The 23,647-nt window shown below is 45.0% G+C and overlaps 1 protein-coding gene across 1 annotated transcript; it reads left to right on the forward strand.

Annotated features, from left to right (window-relative positions):
* Nucleotides 1-413: 413 nt before the first annotated feature.
* On the forward strand, nucleotides 414-19,065 carry LOC137334457 (stimulated by retinoic acid gene 8 protein-like). The gene is made up of 6 exons (XM_067999139.1): nucleotides 414-614; nucleotides 1,348-1,423; nucleotides 2,002-2,167; nucleotides 11,299-11,451; nucleotides 12,723-13,008; nucleotides 18,973-19,065. The coding sequence occupies exons 1-6, from the start codon at nucleotides 414-416 to the stop codon at nucleotides 19,063-19,065; spliced, it is 975 nt and encodes a 324-aa protein (XP_067855240.1).
* The last annotated feature ends 4,582 nt before the right edge of the window (nucleotides 19,066-23,647 follow it).

A 23,647-nucleotide genomic window follows, 5' to 3' on the forward strand; every position in this document is an offset into this window, starting at 1 on the left:
GAAGGGAATAAAGAGATACAGCGGCAGGGTGGGAAGAGGTAATTGGAGTGGAAGTTGGCTCGTGTGGAATATATACACTGGCATCGACCATTTGTATTAAAAGTCCTGTTTCTGTGCTGTAGATTCTATGTAGTTTTATGTAAGGTAAACCTGTCGATTAAATCACTTAGTTCCCATTCTCCATAATCTATGGAAACAGATAATGGACACTAATGAGTAATATAAGAGATGGAATCTAATTGGGAAGTGCCATCAATCCATGAACACTGCACTGTGTTTCGTAAGAGAGTATTACAGGAAATTTTCTGAAGCAGAATGATAAGGGAATTATAGGAGTCTAATCTGTATAATAGGATGGTCATGCTACTCATGTTTAACGGTTTGCAACTCTTATTCCTGGATTTTAGGTTTAAATGGAGAGCTCCGGAGAGTGCACCAGTCCTTACACGGATGCGAGTCCTAGCTTTTTGGCCATGCTGCAGGAAGTGGAACCTCGGGTGGCTCGTCGCCGCCTTTCTCAAGCTCGGCATCGTGCAAAACTGGCAGGTCTTTTCAATCACCTACGAGACACGGTATGTCCTCAGTCCAAGAGGACCAAAAGGACCACTTCAAAAGTAAGACGGAGTTTGATCAATAGTTGCGTGGCACCTGAAACTAATCAAATATGATCTAGTTTGGGTAGCGTATTCTGCACAGAATAACTGGGTTTCAAGAGTATGTATATTTTTGGACGCTAAGGGAATCAAGGGATATGGGGATAGGACAGGAAAGTGGAGTTAAGCTAGAAGATTAGCCATGATCGAGGGGCCGTATGGCCTACTCCTGCTCCTGTTTCTTATGTTAGAGGATAACTCCCTAGATTTTTTTTATCATAGAGCAACATACTGTTATATAGATATGAAACCTTGTTTATATTATAGAATTCACTGAGTTACATAGTGTCACACTTCTTTGTATATTGTGTAACACATATTCCATTTTGCTTTTTAGGGTAAGAGATAGGAAATATAGTAAATTCTGAAAGCAACATGAGACAAATTATTTTATCTCCATTTCACTTATTTCACGCCTCTAAGATCCGCTATCTTCCTCTGATATATGTTACAAGTATATAGAAACGGCACACACTGGGCAGTATCAGACAAGATTGAATTGTTCCCCTTTTCCTGGTGTGTACTGTATATGTGTAGGAGCTGCCACAGACATGATCAGTACAGTATGAGCTTTTCCCTTTTACTCTGATCAAATACGTTTCTCTTAGCAGCAGTGACATTGCAGAATTAAACGACTTTCTTTATGTTATGACAAAGGCTAAACCTTTTGCTGTAAATTGTACTTTATTTGCAGTGGCAGGTATTGCGTAAGGCAAAGAACTACATCCTGGATTTAGAAAGAAAGCTAGAAAATTTGCTGAAACTGAAAGGTTAGTATATGCAGGACTATTACCATTGTGATAATTCAGTTTCTATTTCTAAGGTCATCAAAATGTCAGCAAGCAAAAAATTAGTCACTGAGTTCTAATAACTGCGGTGAGTTGAAATTGATACGTTTAGTTCAGTTTGGATGAAAGGTTGTCCTTGTGGTTGTCTCCTGAGTGCAAAAGCAGATATGTGCACATTCACAGTAGTAGGTATAGTTACAAGAAAATCTCAATTTAAGTGATAATAGGTATATTTAGCACGATTACCTCCGCTCTGCATTCTTGACAATGTATGGAACATGGCAGCAAAGTTTATTGCGAATGAACTGTCTTCAAGATATCCCAAAGTGCTTCATCAGTTTACCCAGTTAGCTGTACTTCAGTTAGTTTGTCAGTGCCTTAAACTCCTTACACCTCTGGCGCAGTACCATTCATATCGACAGACTGAAATGAATCAGTTCAATTCATCATTTTAAATTTATGCCAATATTTTTTCAATAATGTTTCAAATCGTACGTAAATGACACTGCTATGAGCTTCACAAATCTGATTAATCTTTCTAATATTCTGCTAAATGACAGAAGCATATCATTTGGAAGACGGTCATCCATCAAACCTGGAAGAAGTAAAAGAACAATACATCAGTTACTACAAGGAACATTGGTACAGTATGAAAATCAACAAGTCTATGGATATAGTTTATATGGACATCCAGAAGGCATTTGATAAGGTGCCACATAAGAGACTGTTAGTTAAAATTAAGACTCATGGTATTGAAGGAAAATTGTTGACCTGGTTAGAAGATTCATTAGGCATTAGACGACAGAGAGTGAGGATAATGAGTATGTACTCAAATTGGAAGGAAGTGACTAATGGTGTCCCACAGGTATCTGTGCTGAGGCCTCAACTATTCACTGTATTTATTAATGACTTAGATAAAACAATAGAGAACCATATATCCAAGTTTGCCGATGACACAGAGATTGGTGGCATTGTGTAGTGTAGACGGAAGCATAAAATTACAAAGAGGCATTGATAGATTAAGTGAGTGGGCAAAATTGTGGCAGATGGATTTCAACGCAGGTAAGTGTGAGATCATCCATTTTGGACCAAAAAAGGATAGATCCGAGTATTTTTTAAATGGTGAAAAGCTAGGACCAGTGGAGGTCCAACGAGATTTAGGGGTCCATACTACATAGATCACTAAAACGTAGTGGTCAGGTACAAAAAAACAATCAAAAAGGCTAATGGAATGTTAACGTTTATTTCTAGAGGGCGAGAATATAAAAGGAAGGAAGTTTTGCTTTTTTTAAATTCGTTCATGGGATGTGGGCATCGCTGGCAAGGCCAGCATTTATTGCCCATCCTTAATTGCCCTTCAGAAGGTGGTGGTGAGCCACCTTCTTGAACCGCTGCAGTCCATGTGGTGAAGGTTCTCCCACAGTGCTGTTAGGTAGGGAGTTCCAGGATTTTGACCCAGCGACGATGAAGGAACAGCGATATATTTCCAAGTCGGGATGGTGTGTGACTTGGAGGGGAACGTGTAGGTGTTGTTCCCATGTGCCTGCTGCTCTTGTCCTTCTAGGTGGTAGGGGTCATGGGTTTGGGACGTGCTGTCGAAGAAGCCTCGGCGAGTTGCTGCAGTGCATCCTGCGGATGGTACACACTGCAGCCACTGTGCACTGGTGGTGGAGGGTGTGAATGTTTAAGGTGGTGGATGGGATGCCAATCAAGCGGGCTGCTTTGTCCTGGATGGTGTCGAGCTTCTTGAGTGTTGTTGGAGCTACACTCATCCAGGCAAGTGGAGAGTATTCCATCACACTCCTGACTTGTGTCTTGTAGATGGTGGAAAGGCTCAGTTTGGGTTCCGCCAGGACCACTCGGCTTCAGACCTCATTACAGCCTTGGTCCAAACATGGACAAAAGAGCTGAATTCCAGAGGTGAGGTGAGAGTGACTGCCCTTGACATCAAGGCAGCATTTGACCGAGTGTGGCACCAAGGAACCCGAGTAAAATTGAAGTCAATGGGAATCAGGGGCAAACGCTCCAGTGGATGGAATACCTAGTACAAAGGAAGATGGTAGTGGTTGTTTGAGGCCAATCATCTCAGCCCCAGGACATTGCTGCAGGAGTTCCTCAGGGCAGTGTCCTAGGCCCAACCATCTTCAGCTGCTTCATCAATAACCTTCCCTCCATCATAAGGTCAGAAATGGGGATGTTCGTTGATGATTGCACAGTGTTCAGTTCCATTCGCAACCCCTCAAATAATGAAGCAGTCCGAGCCCGCATGCAGCAAGAAGTGAACAACATCCAGGCTTGGACTCATAAGTGGCAAGTAACATTCGCGCCAGACAAGTGCCAGGCAATGACCATCTCCAACAAGAGAGAGTCTAACCACCTTCCCATGACATTCAATGGCATTACCATCGCCGAATACCCCACCATCAACATCCTGGGGGTCACCATTGACCAGAAACTTAACTGGACCAGCCATATAAATACTGTGGCTACAAGAGCAGGTCAGAGGCTGGGTATTCTACGGCGAGTGACTCGCCTCCTGACTCCCCAAAGCCTTTCCACCATCTACAAGGCACAAGTCAGGAGTGTGATGGAATACTCTCCACTTGCCTGGATGAGTGCAGCTCCAACAACACTCAAGAAGCTCGACACCATCCAGGATAAAACAGCCCGCTTGATTGGCACCCCATCCAACAACCTAAACATTCACTCCCTTCACCATCGGCGCACAGTGGCTGCACTGTGTACCATCCACAGGATGCACAGCAGCAACTCGCCAAGGCTTCTTCGACAGCACCTCCCAAACCCGCGACTTCTACCACCTAGAAGGACAAGAGCAGCAGACACATGGGAACAACACCACCTGCACGTTCCCCTCCAAGTCACACACCATTCCGACTTGGAAATATATCGCTGTTCCTTCATCGTCGCTGGGTCAAAGTCCTGGAATTCCCTTCCTAACTGCACTGTGGGAGAACCTTCACCACATGGACTGCAGCGGTTCAAGAAGGCGGCTCACCACCACCTTCTGAAGGGCAATTAAGGATGGGCAATAAATGCCAGCCTTGCCAGCGATGCCCACAACCCATGAACGAATTAAAAAAAAGTCAGGAACTGAGTCACTCGCCGCAGAATACCCAGCCTCTGACCTGCTCTTGTAGCCACAGTATTTATGTGGCTGGTCCAGTTAAGTTTCTGGTCACTGGTGACCCCCAGGATGTTGATGGTGGGGTATTCGGCGATGGTAATGCCGTTGAATGTCAAGGGGAGGTGGTTAGATTCTCTCTTGTTGGAGATGGTCATTGCCTGGCACTTGTCTGGCGCGAATGTTACTTGCCACTTATCAGCCCAAGCCTGGATGTTGTCCAGTGCAATCATCAGCGCACATCCCCATTTCGGACCTTATGATGGAGGGAAGGTCATTGATGAAGCAGCTGAAGATGGTTGGGCCCAGGACACTGCCCTGAGGAACTCCCACAGCAATGCCCTGGGGCTGAGATGATTGGCCTCCTACAAACACTACCATCTTCCTTTGTGTGGAGATGCCGGTGATGGACTGGGGTTGACAATGGTAAACAATTTTACAACACCAAGTTATAGTCCAACGATTTTATTTGAAATTTACAAGCTTTCGGAGGCTTCCTCCTTCCTCAGGTAAATGTCAGGAACTCCTCGAAGCCTACGCATTTATAAATCACAGAACAACACATGGTGATTACAGATTACCACGGCGAAGAATCACTAAAGAGACTACACGATAACATCAACAAGTTCCATCCCACCATCAAGCTCACCATGGACTACTCCTCAGAATCAGTTTCTTTCTTGGACACACGAATCTCCATCAAAGACGGGCACCTCAGCACCTCACTCTACCGCAAGCCCACGGACAACCTCACGATGCTCCACTTTTCCAGCTTCCACCCTAACCACGTCAAAGAGGCCATCCCCTATGGACAGGCCCTGCGAATACACAGGGTCTGCTCAGACGAGGAGGAACGCGATGGACACCTACAGACGCTGAAAGACGCCCTAGTAAGAACGGGATATGACGCTCGACTCATCGATCGACAGTTCCGACGGGCCACAGCGAAAAATCGCACAGACCTCCTCAGAAGACTAACACGGGACGCAACCAACAGAGTACCCTTCGTTGTCCAGTACTTCCCCGGAGCGGAGAAACTACGCCATGTTCTCTGCAGCCTTCAACATGTCATCAATGAGGACGAACACCTCGCTATGGCCATCCCCACACCTCCACTACTCGCCTTTAAACAGCCACCCAACCTCAAACAGACTATCGTTCGCAGCAAATTACCCAGCTTTCAGGAGAACAGCGTCCACGACACCAGACAACCCTGCCACGGTAACCTCTGCAAGACATGCCAGATCATCGACACAGATACCACCATCACACGAGAGGACACCACCCACTAGGTGCATGGTTCATACTCCTGTGACTCGGCCAACGTTGTCTACCTCATACGTTGCAGGAAAGGATGCCCCAGAGCATGGTACATTGGCGAGACCAAGCAGACGCTGCGACAACAGATGAACGGACACCGCGCAACAATCGCCAGACAGGAGGGTTCCCTCCCAGTCGGGGAACACTTCAGCAGTCAGGGACATTCAGCCACCGACCTTCGGGTAAGCGTACTCCAAGGCGGCCTTCGAGACACACGACAACGCAAAATCGTCGAGCAGAAATTGATAGCCAAGTTCTGCACCCATGAGGACGGCCTCAACTGGGATCTTGGGTTCATGTCACACTACACGTAACCCCACCAGCGAACAAAAGCTATCTGTTTTTAATATAACGGGTCATTTGCTGGCTTTCTCTGCCTTCCGGATGTTTCTGCCTCTCTCTCTCTGTTTTTTTTCTGTTTTTTTTTTGTTGACTGTACATTCGGGGGCTCTGTAGGTAACACCTCTCTGTCTGAACACTGTGATTGCCTTGGCAACGGGCAGTTGCAAAGACTATCTGTAATCACCATGTATTGTTCTGTGATTTATAAATGCGTAGGCTTGGAGGAGTTCCTGACATTTACCTGAGGAAGGAGGAAGCCTCCAAAAGCTTGTAAATTTCAAATAAAATCGTTGGACTAAAACTTGGTGTTGTAAAATTGTTTAAAATCTTCCTTTGTGGTAGGTATGACTCCAGCCACTGGAGAGTTTTCCCCCTGATTCCCATTGACTTCAATTTTACTAGGGCTTCTTGATGTCACACTCGGTCAAATGCTGCTTTGATGTCAAGGGCAGTTACTCTCACCTCACCTCTGGAATTCAGCTCTTTTGTCCATGTTTGGACCAAGGCTGTAATGAGGTCTGGAGCTGAGTGGTCCTGGCGGAACCCAAACTGAGCATCGGTGAGCAGGTTATTGGTGAGTAAGTGCCGCTTGATAGCACTGTCGACGACACCTTCCATCACTTTGCTGATGATTGAGAGTAGACTGATGGGGCAGTAATTGGCCTGATTGGATTTGTCCTGCTTTTTGTGGACAGGACATACCTGGGCAATTTTCCACATTGTCGGGTATATGCCAGTGTTGTAGCTGTACTGGAACAGTTTGGCTAGAGGCGTGGCTAGTTCTGGAGCATAAGTCTTCACTACAGACGTGATGTTGTCGGGGCCCATAGCCGTTGCTGTATCCAGTGCACTTAGTCGTTTCTTGATATCACATGGAGTGAATCGAACTGGCTGCAGACTGGCTTCTGTGATGGTGGGGATATCGGGAGGAGGCCGAGATGGATCATCTACACAGCACTTCTGGCTGAAGATGGTTGCAAGCGCTTCAGCCTTGCCTTTTGCACTCACGTGCTGGACTCTGCCATCATTGAGGATGTGGATGTTTACAGAGCCTTCTCCTCCCGTTAGTTGTTTAACTGTCCACCACCATTCATGACTGGATGTGGCAGGACTGCAGAGCTTTGATCTGATCCGTTGGTTGTGGAATCACTTAGCTCTGTCTATAGCATGTTGCTTCCACTGTTTAGCATGCATGTAGTCCTGAGTTATAGCTTCACCAGATTGGCACCTCATTTTTAGGTATGCCTGCTGCTGCTCCTGGCATGCTCTTCTACACTCCTCATTAAACCAAGGTTGATCCCCTGGCTTGTTGGTAATGGTAAAGTGAGGAATATACCGGGGCTATGAGGTTACAGATTGTGCTGGAATACAAATCTGCTGCTGCTGATGGCCTACAGCGCCTCATGGATGCCCAGTTTTGAGCTGCTAGATCTGTTCTGAATCTATCCTATTTAGCACGGTGATAGTGCCACACAACACGTTGGATGGTGTCCTCATTGCGAAGACGGGACTTTGTCTCCATGAGGACAGTGGGTGATCACTCCTACCAATACTGTCATGGACAGATGCATCGGCGATAGGTAGATTGGTGAGGACGAGGTCAAGTAGGCTTTTCCCTCGTGTTGGATCGCTCACCAGCTGCCGCAGGCCCAGCTATACTAAGCCCTGGTTAGACCGCATCTGGAGTACAGTTCTGGGCATCACACCTTAGAAATGATACATTGGTCTTGGAAAGAGTGCAGTGCAGATTCACAAGAATGTTACCAGGGCTCCAAGGGATAAATTATGAGGAGAGATTACATAAACTAGGCTTTTATGCCCTTGAATATAGAAGGTTAGGGGATGATTTGAGTGAGGTTTTTAGGATTTTGAAAGGAATTGATAGGATAGATAGAGAGAAACTTCTTCCACAGCGGCGGAGTCTAGGACAAACAGACATAACCTTAAAATCAGAGCCAGGCCATTCAGGAGAGAAGTTAGGAAACACTTCTTCACACAAAGGGTGGTAGAAGTGTGGAACTCCCTCCCACACAAAGCAGTAGATGCTAGCTCAATTAATAATTTTAAATCTGAGATCAATAGATTTTTGCTAGCCATGGTTATTAAGGGATATGGAGCCAAGGCGGATAAATGGAGTTAGCGTAAAGATCAGCCATGATCTCATTGAATGGTGGAACAGGCTCGAGGGGCTGAATGGCCTACTGCTGTTCTTATGCAACACAGTTGTAGTCATTACGGGAATCATTAGTTCAGTATGAACACCAATATAATACCCTTTCTTTCAACTGGGATTATTGTTCCAGCTTCATTCTTTGAACAATAACAACTTACATTTATATAGCACCTTTAACATCATCAAATGTCCCAAGGCGCTTCATAGGAGCATTATCAAACATAATTTGACACCGAGCCACATAAGGAGATATCAGAACAGGTGACCAAAAGCTTAGTCAAAGAAGTAAGTTTTAAGGAGCATCTTAAAAGGAGGTGAGAGAGTCGGTGAGATTTAGGGAGGGAATTGCAGAGCTTAGGGCCTAGGCAGCTGAAGGCCCGGCCTCCAATGTTGGAGCGATTAAAATCGGGAATGTGCAAGAGGCAAGAAATGGAGGCATGCAGAGTTCTCAGAGGGTTGTGGGGCTAGACGAGGTTACAGAGATAAGAAGGGGCGAGGCCATGAAGGGATTTGAAAACAAGGATGAGAATTTTAAAATGGAGGCGTTCCCGAACCAATGGAACCAATGTAGGTCAGCAGGCACAGGGGTGATGTGTGAACGGGACTTGGTGCGAGTTAGGATACGAACAGCAGAGTTTTGGATGAGCTCAAATTTATGGAGGGTAGAAGATGGGATGCCAACCAGGAGAGCATTGGAATAGTCATGTCTAAAGATAACAAAGGCATGGACGAGGGCTTCAGCAGCAGATGAGCTGAGGCAGGGGCGGAGACGGGTGATGTTTCGGAGGTGGAAGTTGGCGGTCTAGGTGATGGAGTGGATATGTGGGCGGAAGCTCATCTCAGGGTCAAATAGGATGCCAAGGTTGCAACGGCCTAGTTCAGCCTCAGACAGTGGCCAGGGAGAGGGATGGTGTCAGTGGTTAGGGAACAGAGTTTGTGGTGGGAACCTAAGACCGCTTCCGTCTTCCCAATATTTAGCTGGAGGAAATTTTTGCTCATCCAGTCAGACAAGCAATATGACAAATGAGAGACAGAGGAGGGGTCCAGGGAGGTGGTGGTGAGGTAAAGCTGGGTGTCGTCAACATACATGTGGAACCTGACGTCTTTTCAGATGATGTCGCTGAGGGGCAGCACGTAGATGAGAAATAGGAGGGGGCCAAGGATAGATCCTTGGGGGACTCCAGAGGTAACGTTGCAGGAGCGGGAAGAGAAGCCATTGCAGGCGATTCTGTGGCTACAACTGAATAGATAAGAATGGAACCAGGCGAGCACAGTCCCGCCCAGCTGGATGACGGAAAAAAGGCGTTGGAGGAGGATGGTGTGGTCAACCGTGTCAAAAACTGCAGACAGGTCGAGAAGGATGAGGAGGGATAGTTTACCACGGTCATAGTCACATAGGATGTATTTTGTGACTTTGATAAGGGCCGTTTCAGTCCTGTACCGGGGCGGAAACCGAAATGCAGGGATTCAAACATGGAGTTGTGGGAAAGGTGGGCACGCGTTTGGGAGGCATGTTCAAGGACTTTGGAGAGGACAGAGAGGTTGGAGATGGGGCGGTAGTCATTCAAATGGGAGTGGGGCACAGTGGAGTGAGAACCACTGGGCCTTGTTCTGGGAGCGTGCTTCAATTCATTTTCTCACATCATCGACGGCTCATTATATTGTCAACACATGATGGGAGCTTCATCTTTACTTTTTGCCCCTCTCATGTTTGATGATAGTTTTAATCATGGGATAGGGTTTCCACTTTGGGCAGGAAATTGGGCACAAATTGTGCTGGTTAGGTTACAGTTCAAGTTTCCGCTAAAGTACATTTGCACAGTCACAAACTTAAAACGTCCATGAACCAGCGCAGTCGGTCAGCATAATAGAACGTAATCATTTTTTTTTCTTTGTATTAAATAATATTCATTGATGTATTTAAGAGTGGTAACCTGGTGCAGTTTTATTAATACAGCTGAAAATGGGTTTATCACAAAAAATAAGCATTTTTGATAAGAGTGCCTAATTCTCCACCTGTGAGTAACCTGATTTTAAATCACTGAAAATGACTTTAAAAAACTATACTGAACCATTTACTACTTTCATTGGTGTACCCGGGAGTAGTTTTAACCCCCCCACAAACAGGTGGGTTGGGGGGGGCGGTTGGGCAGTGAAAATACTAAGTTTTCGGAGCGGGACTGCATCCCGGCTCCAACATGCCCGTTTCTGGGTTTGGCCCTGGCGCGTTAAGATGCGTGCATGCAACAGACACTCCGATGTCCCGCTGACACTTAAAGCCAGTGGGCCGATATTCAAAGGGCCAATTTTGGAACTTAAAACACTTAAGAGGATTAAATTTTTGTGGATTCTGAAAGAGAATCGAATTTAACTTATACAGAAAGTCTCTCCGGTGGCTTCTGAAACACGCCATAGAAACGGAGGCGAGTTGCAGCCAAGCCTCATTTGGACCTTTAAACCAGTGATTGACACATCTGAATAAAAGGTGAGGTTTTGCAGCTGGGCAGCAGATGTACATCCAGTTACTATATATTACTGTTTCTACATTAACATGTAACGTTAACGCATTACTACTTAATGCAAAGATCAGTGGTACTTTAGCAGTTTAAAGGGTAAATGTGCAGGAATTGGAAGACAGACATATTGGAGCCATAAGTACAGTTTTATTTCTTGAAATATAAGAATCTTAATGAAAATATAAGAGAAAGCAAACAATACTTTGTTGAAATTTCATTCAAATGCTATAATTTTCTGATTTTAAATTTACCACATTGCATCATTTGGAGGATGGGTTCCTGAATTCCAGTATTTTTGCATTCTCAATTTTTTCTCTTTCGTACCTTCACTTACATCCCTAACAATTTTTTTCTGCCTTCGCAGTGACTTGGCATCAGCAAACCTACCTGGTAAGACAAGGGTGGCCCTTTGGCAGTGGCTGAGGGAATACAGAGGACATCCTGCAGAGAGTGATGTGAAACCAGTCTGTTCCCAGTCTCCTGTGAAATCCTCAGCAGACCTCATAGAATTTGAAGGGTTAGTATTGCACACCATACCATTATAGTACTATGGAGTGAACAGTGGGTGGTTAAGTAAGTCACTATCAGCAAGTTTCTTCAAATTGTCTTTCTCCTCTCCTAATCCCACTAATTTCTGTTTTCCAAATAAATTAACAATGCTCCAACAGCAAAATCCGAATAGGGTGAGGAAAGTGTTCAGTTCTGTACCTGTTGCTGTGGTCTTGCACTGGACAAACATACCCCTCTTGATCAGAATAAGTGCAGATTCTCTGAGGCACATGGGATGACACATCAGTCCTTAACTGTTTGAAAAACATGTGCATTTATAGGGTACAAATCTAGTTTTTTTGCAGACTATGTCCTCCCTACACTTCCACCCCCTTTGTATTTCTTCTGGTGTAGCTTACAATGGCATAATGTTTGTGTACAAACTTGATTTGTCCTGTCATGGTCTTTATCCAGAGAGTGGTTAGAATGTGGAACTCGCTACCACAAGAAGTAGTTGAGGTGACTAGCATCGATGCATTTAAAGGGAAGCTAGATAAACACATGAGGGAGAAAGGAATAGAACAATATGCTGATTGGGTTAGATGAAGTAGGAAGAGAGGAAGCTCATGTGGAGCATAAGCACCGGCATGGACCTGTTGGGCCAAATGGCCTGTTTCTGTGCTGTACATTCTATTTCATGTTATTTGAAATCTAGGAACAATCTTATTTTATCACTGCTTGCATCTTTGTGCTGAAAGCCTTTCTCCTACTGATCAAGTGAGTGTGTTTCTTCCAGTTCCACTCTTGGCCAGGCCTCTAGGAGTTGCACAAGACGGATTTGCCATCTGATTTATCTCACCTTTCAGTAGAAGTATTTCAGTCTCCCTAATAACTGCCTTTCCCCAAAAACTATAGGATTGGGAATTCCTCATGGGGCACTACAAGGAAACCCAATCATTTTGCAGTGCAGTCTGTCATTGCACTAGTGCAGCACATCAAAAGGACATCAAAGAGTACAACAGCTTTAAAAACAAATTAAGTGCTGATCTGGTGGCACTGCAGTGTAGTGTTGTTGCTTTAACATGTTATTTTTGGACCAAAAGGCATTGACATGAACCTGTGACTTTTACAGTGCAGAATTCTCAATATTATCCTTGTGTCAAAGGTAGAAGTGCCATGAGGGCCTCTGGGCACTTCCCCACAGGAAGAGATGCAAAAATCAGATGGTGAATCTCCCCAGGCTGTTGCCACTTACAAATTGTTTTGAAATTTTTTCTACTGTATTTTTCTTTTTGGCAGATACCTACATTTTTACAAAGAAACAGTGGACCTTTTGGTGGAGAACAGGATTGTGTCCATGGAACAGATCACCTTGCCCATTGTATCAAAAGCAATTTCGCATCTCTGGCAGGACATGTCTGGGGAGAAGAAGGCAGCCATCTTCAAAAAATGCTCCCAAAGGGTGTGTTTGTCCCCAGGTGAACAAATCACATTGCAGATCCCTTTGCAGATGGACTGTACTGTGAGAGACAGAGCTTTAGACAGCCAAGGAGCAAGTGGTTCTTCAGAATCCAATCATGACGAGGTACCTTACAAAGAAATTTCTGTACGAGATTAATAAAAGTAAAAAAATGTCTCACTTAATAGGCAAAAAAAAAGACAAGAGAAGGTTTTTCTTCTTCTAGTTTTCCCCTTTCTACAGAAAACACAATGCCATTGGTTATGATGGACAAAACCCATAATGTGTGAGGCAGGTTCTCTTGACATATGCAGTGTACATTCTACTCCCTGTTGTGGATGCTGTACTGGGCAAGTAACCTTGTCGACTCAAGTAGTTTGGTAGCACCGAATGACACAATGCTATTTCTTTTCTTTTTAAAAAAAATGCAATTTCTTTTGTCCTTTATAGTTGTGTTCCCCTCCAACCCCTTCCCTCAGCAGATTGTGTCACTCCCAGATGGAGACACAAATGCTGTTCTAAGTGATTGGGATGAATTACCTGATGATTTTTTCCTCCCTTGTGATTTTTCATTGAGTTCTTGCAATCTGAACTTTCTTTATGTTATGTTGATAGCCTGCTTCCATCCTAGGCAGTAAGACAGCTCCAGGCTGAACAGGTAGATAAGGTGGGAAACTTGCCTTTATTAGCCGAGGCATAGAATATAAGAGCAAGGAGGTTATGATGGAGCTGTATAAAACACTGGTTAGGCCACAGCTGGAGTACTGTGTGCAGTTCTGGTCGCCGCACTACAGGAAGGATGTGATCGCTTTGGAGAGGGTGCAGAGGAGATTCACCAGGATGTTACCAGAGCTGGAGCGCTTCAGCTATGAAGAGAGACTGGGAAGATTGGGTTTGTTTTCCTTGGAGCAGAGGAGGCTGAGGGGGGACATGATTGAGGTGTACAAAATTATGAGGGGCATAGATAGGATGGATACTAAGGAGCTTTTTCCCTTCGTTGAGGGTTCTATAACAAGGGGGCATAGATTCAAGGTAAAAGGCGGGAGGTTTAGAGGGGATTTGAGAAATAACTTTTTCACCCAGAGGGTGGTTGGAGTCTGGAACTCACTGCCTGAGAGGGTTGTGGAGGCAGGAACCCTCACAACATTCAAGAAGCATTTGGATGAGCACTTGAAATGCCATAGCATACAAGGCTACGGACCAAATGCTGGAATATGGGATTAGATTAGACTGGGCTTGATGGCCGGCGCGGACACGATGGGCCGAAGGGCCTCTATCCGTGCTGTATAACTCTATGACTCTATGACTTACAGTTGAATAATCGTATCCTGATTAACAGGAGGACATTGCAATGTGCATAAAGTTATCACGATAATTAATTGCAGCCTCTGCAGTGTTTGCTCAGACTGTTCCCACGTTTATATATACACATAAGGTGATTATTTAGGCAGGTACAGCTAGTTAATCTAAAACCCCAGCTTTTCAACTCACACTTACTTACAAAAGGTAGTCCCATCAGGGCTTCAAGAGATGTCCGTAACTTCATGTGGAAACATTGCTCTGCTAGGAACCTCCACTTCTGTAGCTGCCAGGCTCCTTGGTGACCCCCATGTTTATAGTTAGTACAGAAATACATATATTAGCATTATTCATCAACCAGCCAATTTTATTTCTAACGTTTGATTCTTGCACTGTTCATGGGCCTTACCTTGTTTTTAACATTCTTAACCGTTATTCATTGGCTCTGACTGCTCCATGCCTCAAGTATGTGCTCATCCCTGTTATAGGTAAGTGTTAATGGTTCATAGCCACTATTGTCTAACAGTACTCAGTATTTTTCCATCGTGTGCCCAGCATGAGAACAGTGCATGTATCCTTTACGGTAAACCTCATATTGATTTTAACCCATTCATTGCCAACAGCTGGCTCTCATGCACAGGTCTTCAGCACTACAGCAGGGATGTTTTCAGGCCCCAGTGCACTCACTGACTTCTTAATGTCACATGGAAAGAAAGAAAAGAAAGACTTGCATTTATGTAGCGCCTTTCATGACTTTAGGATGTCAAAAAGCACCTTACAGCCAATGAAGTACTTTTGAAGTATAGTCACTGTCATAATGTAGGAACGCATTGAATTGGCTGGACACTGGTATCCATGATGGGGGGACCTCAGGAGGATGCTGGATAGGATCATCCACTTTGCACTTTTGGCTGAAGATACTTACAAACACCTCAGTCTTGCCTCTTGCACTCGTGCTGGGCTCCACCATTGTTGAGGATTGAGATGTTCATGGAGTCTCCTCCCCTTACTAGTTGCTGGATGTCCACCACCATTCTTGACTGGTAGGGCTATAAAGTTTTACTCTGTACTGTTGGTTGTGGGACCTCTTAGCCTTGGCCATAGCCTGCTGCTCTTGATGTTTAATTCCATAGACCTAGAAATTCGATGACACCGCGCCAGTTTTTCGGGTGCTAAACGTGTGCCTTTGCCTGCAATATAGTGGTCAGGAAGCACACACTCATTACGAGCCAGAAGTGCACCGCCCACATATTGGTATAGGCAAAAAATATAGGCGCACTTGATACAGGCATTAGGATATGCATATGCACACCCCCTCCCCGCTCCCCAATCATGACCTTGACCCAAAATCATAAATGTATATGGTGAACAACAGTGGCCCCAGGGGGCACCACTTCCCACTTTCTGTCAATCCAAGAAATTTTCCTTAACTACTGCCCTCTGCTTTCTGTTTTGTAGCCATCCCTCAATCCATACCTGGCCCTTGACTCTACACACCCTGAATCTCTTATGTGGCCCCTTATTGAAACATCCCCGGGATCCATTGTGGTAAATGGTTAGCCCTTTTGATAACAGTTCCATGGTCAATAACTACACCAAGTCATTTCCTATCTCCCTTTGTTAACAGGGATACCTATTCATCTACATAACATGAATCATGTCTCCTCTTCCAGTGCCTTTACATTTATGTTTTAGACCCAAAGAGTGGTTACAAAGAGTCAATTTTCAGGGACTGCGCTCCCCAGCTGGAGTCTTACTGGACGGGAGTGGAGATTCGAGAACCGGGCACAGAGTTTTTACAGTGCTCCTGACTTTTCGGTCGTTCTGTTCTTAATTAATAATTATTTACAAACTAATGTAAATGAATTAAATTAAACCCATGGACTGCTTTATTCCTCCATCCCTTGCCCATGTCCTGGACAGATCAGCGTGGCTGAAGTGCGGTCCCCCTGTTCAGGTCTCAGGGTGCCCGGTTGCATCTCAACTGAGAGCCGCGGCCACAGAAATGGGGATGGGAACAGTGGCGCAGCTGCGGGACTGCCTGCCAGTCTCAGGGCCATCTGGCTGCTGTAGGGAGAAGGCCCAAACCTGAAAATCTGTGGGGACGTTGCAAAAGAAGGTAGGACTTACCTTTGCATGCTCCCCTTGTCTTGCTGCCTGGCTCCCTCAGATCCACCAATCTGATCAGGTCTCAAGTGCAAGGCCGAATGCCACCTTCTTCAGATGTCATTAAAAATGGGTGCCCTACCATTGGACAGAGAGAAACTTGAAGCTAGAGTGTCGGGAAATCCCTTCTCGCTTCATTTCCATTGCACCTCTTGTCCTGAACGTGTTGTAGGTGCAAGCCAACCTTTTTGGGGAAGCCCCAGATATCTTGGGGCAATGTAGAGGGTTTGGAAACCCAATGTATTTCTATCTCCACCCGCTTTTCCTGTCCATTGTACCTGGAAACTGAGTGTCCCCTAGGCACTCGGGAGAGGACTATCGGGACCATAGCCCGCTGGAGCAGCTTTGCTAGGTAGATAACTCATTCTCAGCTACGCTTGGTGCTGTTCTTGGCATTCCCTTCTACCCTACAAATTGAGCCAGAGTTGCTGCCTTGGCTTGGTAGTGATCAAGGAGTGAGAGATGTGCTAGCCCATGAGATTATGGTGGTATACAATTCTGCTGCTACTAGCCCACAGCACTACACAGATGCTTGGTTTTGTGCTAGCCATAACGTAATTGAGTTTGGCATCAGATTCACCGTGGATAAGAGGAGTACAAGACTTGCATTTATATGGTGCCTTTAACATAGAAAAACATCCCAAGTTGCTCCACAGGGGTGTAATTAGAAAAAATGGATGCCGAGCCACAAAAAGAGATATTAGGAGGGGTAACCAAAGACTTGGTCATAGAAGTGGGTTTTAAGAAGGGTCTCAAAGGAGGAGAGGGAGGTGGAAAGGCAGAGGGGTTCAGGGGGGGAATTCCAGAGTGTGGAGCTAGATGCCTGAAGGTAGATCAAAGGAAGGGGATGCACAAGAGGCCAGAGTCAAGGAATAGCGAGTTCGAGAGGGGAGTTGTAGAGCTGGAAGAGGTTACAAAGATAAGGAGGGTCGATGCCATGAAGGGATTTAAAAATGAGGGTAAGAATTTTAAACTTTAGGTGTTGAGGGACCAGAAGCCAATGTCGGTCAGTGATAGGTGAGCAGCACTTGCTGTGGGATAGGATACGGGCAGCAGAATTTTAGATGATCTAAAGTTTCCAGAGGATGGGGAGCTGGCCAGGAGAGCATTGGAATATTCAAGTCTGGAGGTGACAAAGGCATGAATGAGGGATTCAGCAGCAGATGGGCTGAGGTAGAGGTGGAGGCGGGAGATGTTACAGTCGACAAAGTAAATGGTCATTGTGATGGAGAGGACAAAGACTCTTAATTCTAGGAAGGCAAACTTTGGGGGAATGAGGAAATAGTTAATTGTAGTGGTAGGCCTTTAAATACACAATACAGGAATTAAAAAGTTAATTTGTACCATTGGGTAAGAAATCCCAATAAGGAGAAACCTACATGGACAACAATGGAGGTATTGTGAAGAATAAGGACAAAAAAGGGTGTTCATCAAATATAGATCGTCGGGTTCAGCAGCAGACAAACAGGAATATAAGGATAAGGGTGAAGAGGATAAACATCTGGTTAGACAGGAAAACATAGACAATGAGATTAGAATGCAGGGAATCTAAAAAACAATATAAAAAATCAGTAAGTACATGGAGTAAAAAGGGAATCAAGGAAGTAGCAGTGCCTTTGAAAAGCGAAGATGGGGATTTGGTGTTGGGCAACTGGGAAACACCAAATATTCTGAACAGTTTACTTATTGTTGTTCATGAAAGAAACCACTGATTCTTTCCTGGAAATGAGGGTTGATTTTTTGAGAAATACAGTGGAAATTTTATGGGCAATAGTAATTATTGTGTTATTTTCTTTCTCTGGTCGTTATCTTCTTGTTCTAGCCTAACTAACCTTTTGTGCACATTATGTCTGTATCACTATACTGTTTACTTTCTCTGTTCTGAAACCTGAGCTACTAATAGTTGTGATACACTTTACAAGTTTTAGTTCTGTTTGATTATATGCTTAATTCTCCATCTTCATTGTTAACATGCTGATATTTGAAGAACTGCTTCAAAAGTTCTAAAACTTCCTTTAACATTCTGTCCATTCTAGAAATCTTGAGCAATTTTCTAAAACCTTCTTATTTAGGCGTGGGCAAAGCATAACCATATTCTTTCTAAGTGAATCCCAGTTAGGAGTTAGGACCATTAATGTCAAAATAGTCAATTCTTTCACATGGATACTTCCAAGGTGTTGTTGAACTGGATGGACATGTGTCAGAATCTATAATTGCCTGATGTCAATTAGTTTGATAAGGGAAATTAGTTGTTACACTCCTTTCCCCTTTGCTCGTATCTAAGAAAGACGGGACCTTAGTACCAATTGTCTTCCAAGACTTCCTTGCTCGCTAGTCTTCTTTACAAGGCCCATAGCACATTAACCAGTTCACTAGTCTACAATCTTGAAAGGTCTCAACTCATTCAGACTTTAGTTGTAGCTGGCACCTCTTTATTGGAAACCTCTGGTAATACTAGGATGTATATGTCCTTTATCTGATTGCCAGCTTTGCAGAATACAAGGATGAATCCTTTTAGTTTGCCTAGAATGCCTGAAGTGTGGTTTAGATGGATAGTTTTCCTATAGTAATAATTTTTTGTTGCGTGTGTAATGAAGATAGCTGCCTTTTCCCCCCTTTTTACAGATGCTTTTTGAAGATGCATTTGATTTAGCTTCAGGCTTCCTGGTAAAACCAGAGCTGAATCCGCTAACAGGAATAAAACGGGAAAGCAGGTAGCAGATTTTTGTCTCTGTCATTTACTGTCATGCTAAAAAAAAGTTAATGTCATGGAAACCAGTAAAAAATCATGAACAGCCACAAACATGTTTTGTGGCAACCAGAATAACTTTATTTTGCTATGTTTGCGTGGCACAGAATTCCTTGATCCCTAGGGATGGTCTGCACTTGCTAGTTTTTGAGTTCTACAATTTACTGCTATGTTTGTGTCATGGACTCTGGATTTAAGTGGAACCTGCATCCCATTACAATAAGGAATTTAACTTTACTGCCTGATATCGAGTAATATGATAGTATGACCCGAGGAATTGTACCAATTAAAACCCTTGTCAGATGAACTGGATACTGTAATCTCGCTCATGCCTCTACTTACACTTCTCCAATCTTCTGAAAGGCAGCCTGGTGAACACTTTGGTGAGATTTTTTTTATTCATTCATAGGATGTGGGCGTCGCTGGCAAGGCCAGCATTTATTGTCCATCCCTAATTACCCTTGAGAAGGTGGTGGTGAGCCGCCTTCTTGAATCGCTGCAGTTCCTGTGGTGAAGGTTCTCCCACAGTGCTGTTAGGTAGGGAGTTCCAGGATTTTGACCCAGCGACGATGAAGGAACGGCGATATATTTCCAAGTCGGGATGGTGTGTGACTTGGAGAGGAACGTGCAGGTGGTGTTGTTCCCATGTACCTGCTGCCCTTGTCCTTCTAGGTGGTAGAGGTCAGGGGTTTGGGAGGTGCTGTCGAAAAAGCCTTGACGAGTTGCTGCAGTGCATCCTGTAGATGGTACACAATTCAGCCATGGTGTGCCGGTGGTGAAGGGAGTGAATATTTAGGGTGGTGGATGGGGTACCAATCAAGAGGTCATACTGGTTGAACTGAACGAGCAGAATAAGATTTATAGAAAATCTCACTGTACTTTGACTTAATTCAGTATCACTCCACATAAAACAAGAAAATAATAAATATACCACACTGTCTCTATTAACGAGCTAAATATCATTTTTCTAGTCAGCCCTTCCTCTGCTCCTGACCAGCCCTATCTTAAAGAATACTAGCTCCCTGCATGTCTCCCATAGCAAGATTTCTGGAACTGAGTGTAAACTCTGTCCTTTATCTCCTAGCTGAACAGGAGTCTCTCCCAGGTCTCGTTGTTTGGTGATTAGCCAGTAGGCTTACCAATTAATCATGCTTCTAACCCCTGCTCCCCACGTAGGAGCTTCCCTAGCAACACTCCCTACTGAGTTCACAGGAAAGAAGCCATGCCAGCATAATCACCCAATCTCCAGTCTGGGATGGGTTAATGAAACTGCCTAAACCCAATGTGGTAAGCAAATAACCAAGACTGTTCCATGATGAAATTGTCAGAAATCCCGAAATGTGACAGTGGTGGTCACTGCATCTGGGACTTGGAGGGAAGGCATGTTACCAGATACGCTGGGTGGGAGAGGATCTGAAAGTCTCCTGGTTGGTGGGCTTCTGTGGGGGTGTGGGGGGGGGGGGGGGCACAGCCTGTTGGTGCGACAAAAAGGCAACATTTTTGCCTGTGATGGATTATTTATTGGATTCTTCCGTGTAAGTCACAGTGTATGCAGTGTTAAGATTAAATACTGTTAGTTGATTTCACAGAGTTGTGCCATCTGCTGCACAATGACCCTCACACAACACCTAGAACAAAGACAGCTCTTTCCATACAAGTGAAGGTTAATGCAACATGATGCTTTCATACTGGATCCTTCCAAGCCACCCCAGAAGACACCTTCTACATCAGGCAGTCTGCAGTACACTCATACAGCAGAAAAGTGACCAGCAGTTAGGGGCTACACCTTCCATCACTTTTCCTGTGGAAAGGAGGCATCAGCTGGACAGAATGTGCCGCTTTCACCTGCTGGCAGGGTCCCCTCAAGTGTAAAGAGTTGCACATGGCACCCATGTGAGCATCAGGATTCTAGATAGCTTTCAAGAAGGGAAATCATTTGCACTCAATTAATGTTCAGGTGATAGCAAACCACAGAAAAATCATCATGTACATCAATGGTTGTTATCCAGGAAGCAGCTATGGTGCCTTCATTAAACAGTGGAATTAAACAGTGCACACATTAAGAGAATAGGGCTATCCTCTGTATTCATGGGTGCTGTCCCGATTGAGAAACCCCTAACAGCAGAGAAGTACCTCGGTCCGGACGCCTCAGCATGTTTGCTGTTCCTCACCTGCTATTTCCACCTTCAAGAAAAATGTATCCATGGCATGGCAGGAGAAAGGCCAAATGAGGCAACTTCTTCTCAGGGTGACCACATATCCATCTAACCCAGCCTGCTCCTCAGGGGTCTGAAGAAGTGCTCGTTAGCAGGCATGAAGCATCCTCAGTGGGGGTGGGTGAGGAGTCAGCATCTGCAAGGGCCCCGACATTCTCAGGTGCATCTCTGGATGTGTAGCTGGCTAAGTGAGGGCCAGAAAAGGCAGACTGTTGGGAAATTAAAGCAAGAAGCTTCATTGAGAGAGGTGCAGTCCGTCAGGAGGGAGGTCGTAGAGGCAGTCAGTGCAATCTGCACTACCCCAAGAACTGCCACACAATGCAGGTAGAGGTTCAATGACCTCACAAGGATGACCATGGTAAGTCAAAGCATTATTGCAATAGACACCTGCTACCCCGCATACAGCCTTCACTCAGCTCTTTACCTACCGTTCTCTTTCTTTGTCAGCATCTGGTGTTAGGGGGACTTCGGCAAAGGAAAACCTCTGCAAACATTCAAGCACCTTCTGGAAAGGGAAACTACTCTAGCAACTCCATTGCCTGCCACAAGGACTACTGCTAGTCTTCAAGGACACTTCATTAAAGGGACAGACCATCTCCACAGCTCATCATGGGACGTATGCACTCAGATGGGGGAAACAGTCTGCCACTCCCATGTCCTTAACATTGACTTCACTCCCTGCAAAAGAAAAGATGGCCTACAATCAGCGCCAAAGAAATACAACTGAAGCAGGAGCAGTGGTGCTAACAACCCTGAGCGCACAGGAAGAGGGGGTTCTGCAAATTGTGGGCAGGCATGCATGTGAACCTGTGGGAGAGGGCGACTTTGGAGTGAGGTGACCACACAAGGTTGGTAGAAGCTGGAAATGCTCATCATAAGTTGGTTTAATGTCATATGTTTTTCTAATGCCGTTACACTCAGCTGCTGTTTCTTCAAGGGGAATGTCACTATGAGCACAGTTAAAAAAGCTCTTCTGAGTTTCACATCATAGGAGGTGCATTGCAGGAAGAGGCCAGCCATGACGATGACCACCCAGACTCTTTCACTGGGGAATTAGCTGACAGATCCAGATCCTCAGCTGTGCCACTTCCTCGCCAACTCCATCATAGAATCTTACTTGTGCAAACACTAGCACAAAGATACCCACTCGAGGAAGTAGCTGGTGAGTCAGAAGGATGTTCACCAGGTGAGGCACTGAGTACTAGTGAGCATTTGGAATTGGGAGAAGGTGAGCGTGCTGTTCCTCCATGGAGGGTGGAGAAATGATCGCCCTCAGCCGAGGAGCCAGGAGACCCAGATCTCGCACCCAGCCGTCAAAAGAGCTATGATTAGGGAGCATTGATTTCATTTGGAGGCAGTGGAGAGGATTTCCATTTGTATGGTTGAGATGATGGACAAATGGGAGGAGTCCACTACTTGCATCTGCAACACATGGCGGGATGTTTCCCACAATTTGCAGAATACCCTCGAGACTGTGACAGCCTGGTGAGCATCAAGACACCAGAAACATCTTCTAAGGATATTCATGGGTTCCAGAGTGGCAGCTAACAGTGCTGCAGTAGGTGCTTTTGAAAGGCTACTTTCACACGGCTTACAAGTCCTGGCTAGGAGTATTCGGTCTGTACTGACACACTAGCTCCTCTGCCCAGCTCCAGCAGTGGGCACAGATGTCACTGTCTCTCTAGAGAGTGGCATTGAGCCTGCTGCCTTATTGCCCCTGACAATGTCTACACATAAGGGAACTTCAGACATGGGCCCAGCACCACCTGCCACTGCAATAGAAAGGCTGCCGGAAGCTGGTCTTTCTGGGACAGTTGTTTCCCTGAGACAAGAGTCACCTCAGGCATCTAGAGCTCCAGGGGGACCATCCCAGCCACCCACCATGCAACCTTATCTCAATCAAAGAGTACCTCATAGGCGCAGTAGATGAGGCACACAAGTTTATAAATTAGCTGGCACAAAGGGTAAACATGCTGGTAGGAAGTATTTGGGACATTTTTTCCATGCTAAAGGCACTATATAAATGCAAGTTGTTGTTGTAGATAAGGTACTTGGAATTTTTGTTACTTTTTGGAGAATATGTTGTTTTGTAAAGTAAACATGACTTGTGCAAATAGAGTTCTAAGTCCATTTTTATATATGCTTTATCTTCTTGGGGTTTGGATGCAGCAGGTAAAATTTAGACTTCTGTCTTCTGAAGGAACTTGGCAGAAGTCTTTGACAGTGAGGGTGTGGGGGCAGAATAGACAGGTGTAAAGTGATTTTATTTGGTGAGTCGACTTTTATTTATTGAATGCAGTTGCACCCTCCTTTCTCAGGTTGCTGGCTGTACCAT

The sequence above is a fragment of the Heptranchias perlo genome, chromosome 18 (genome assembly GCF_035084215.1).
Source record: "Heptranchias perlo isolate sHepPer1 chromosome 18, sHepPer1.hap1, whole genome shotgun sequence".
Taxonomy (NCBI): domain Eukaryota; kingdom Metazoa; phylum Chordata; class Chondrichthyes; order Hexanchiformes; family Hexanchidae; genus Heptranchias; species Heptranchias perlo.

What these genes read in the sequence shown, in the direction of transcription:
- LOC137334457 (XM_067999139.1), top strand. Translation starts at nt 414, where the DNA reads ATGGAGAGCTCCGGAGAGTGCACCAGTCCTTACACGGATGCGAGTCCT. An exon ending in CCAAAAGGACCACTTCAAAA is followed by an intron (nt 615 to 1,347) that starts GTAAGACGGAGT and finishes CTTTATTTGCAG; the next exon opens with TGGCAGGTATTGCGTAAGGC. An exon ending in CAGAATCCAATCATGACGAG is followed by an intron (nt 13,009 to 18,972) that starts GTACCTTACAAA and finishes CCCTTTTTACAG; the next exon opens with ATGCTTTTTGAAGATGCATT.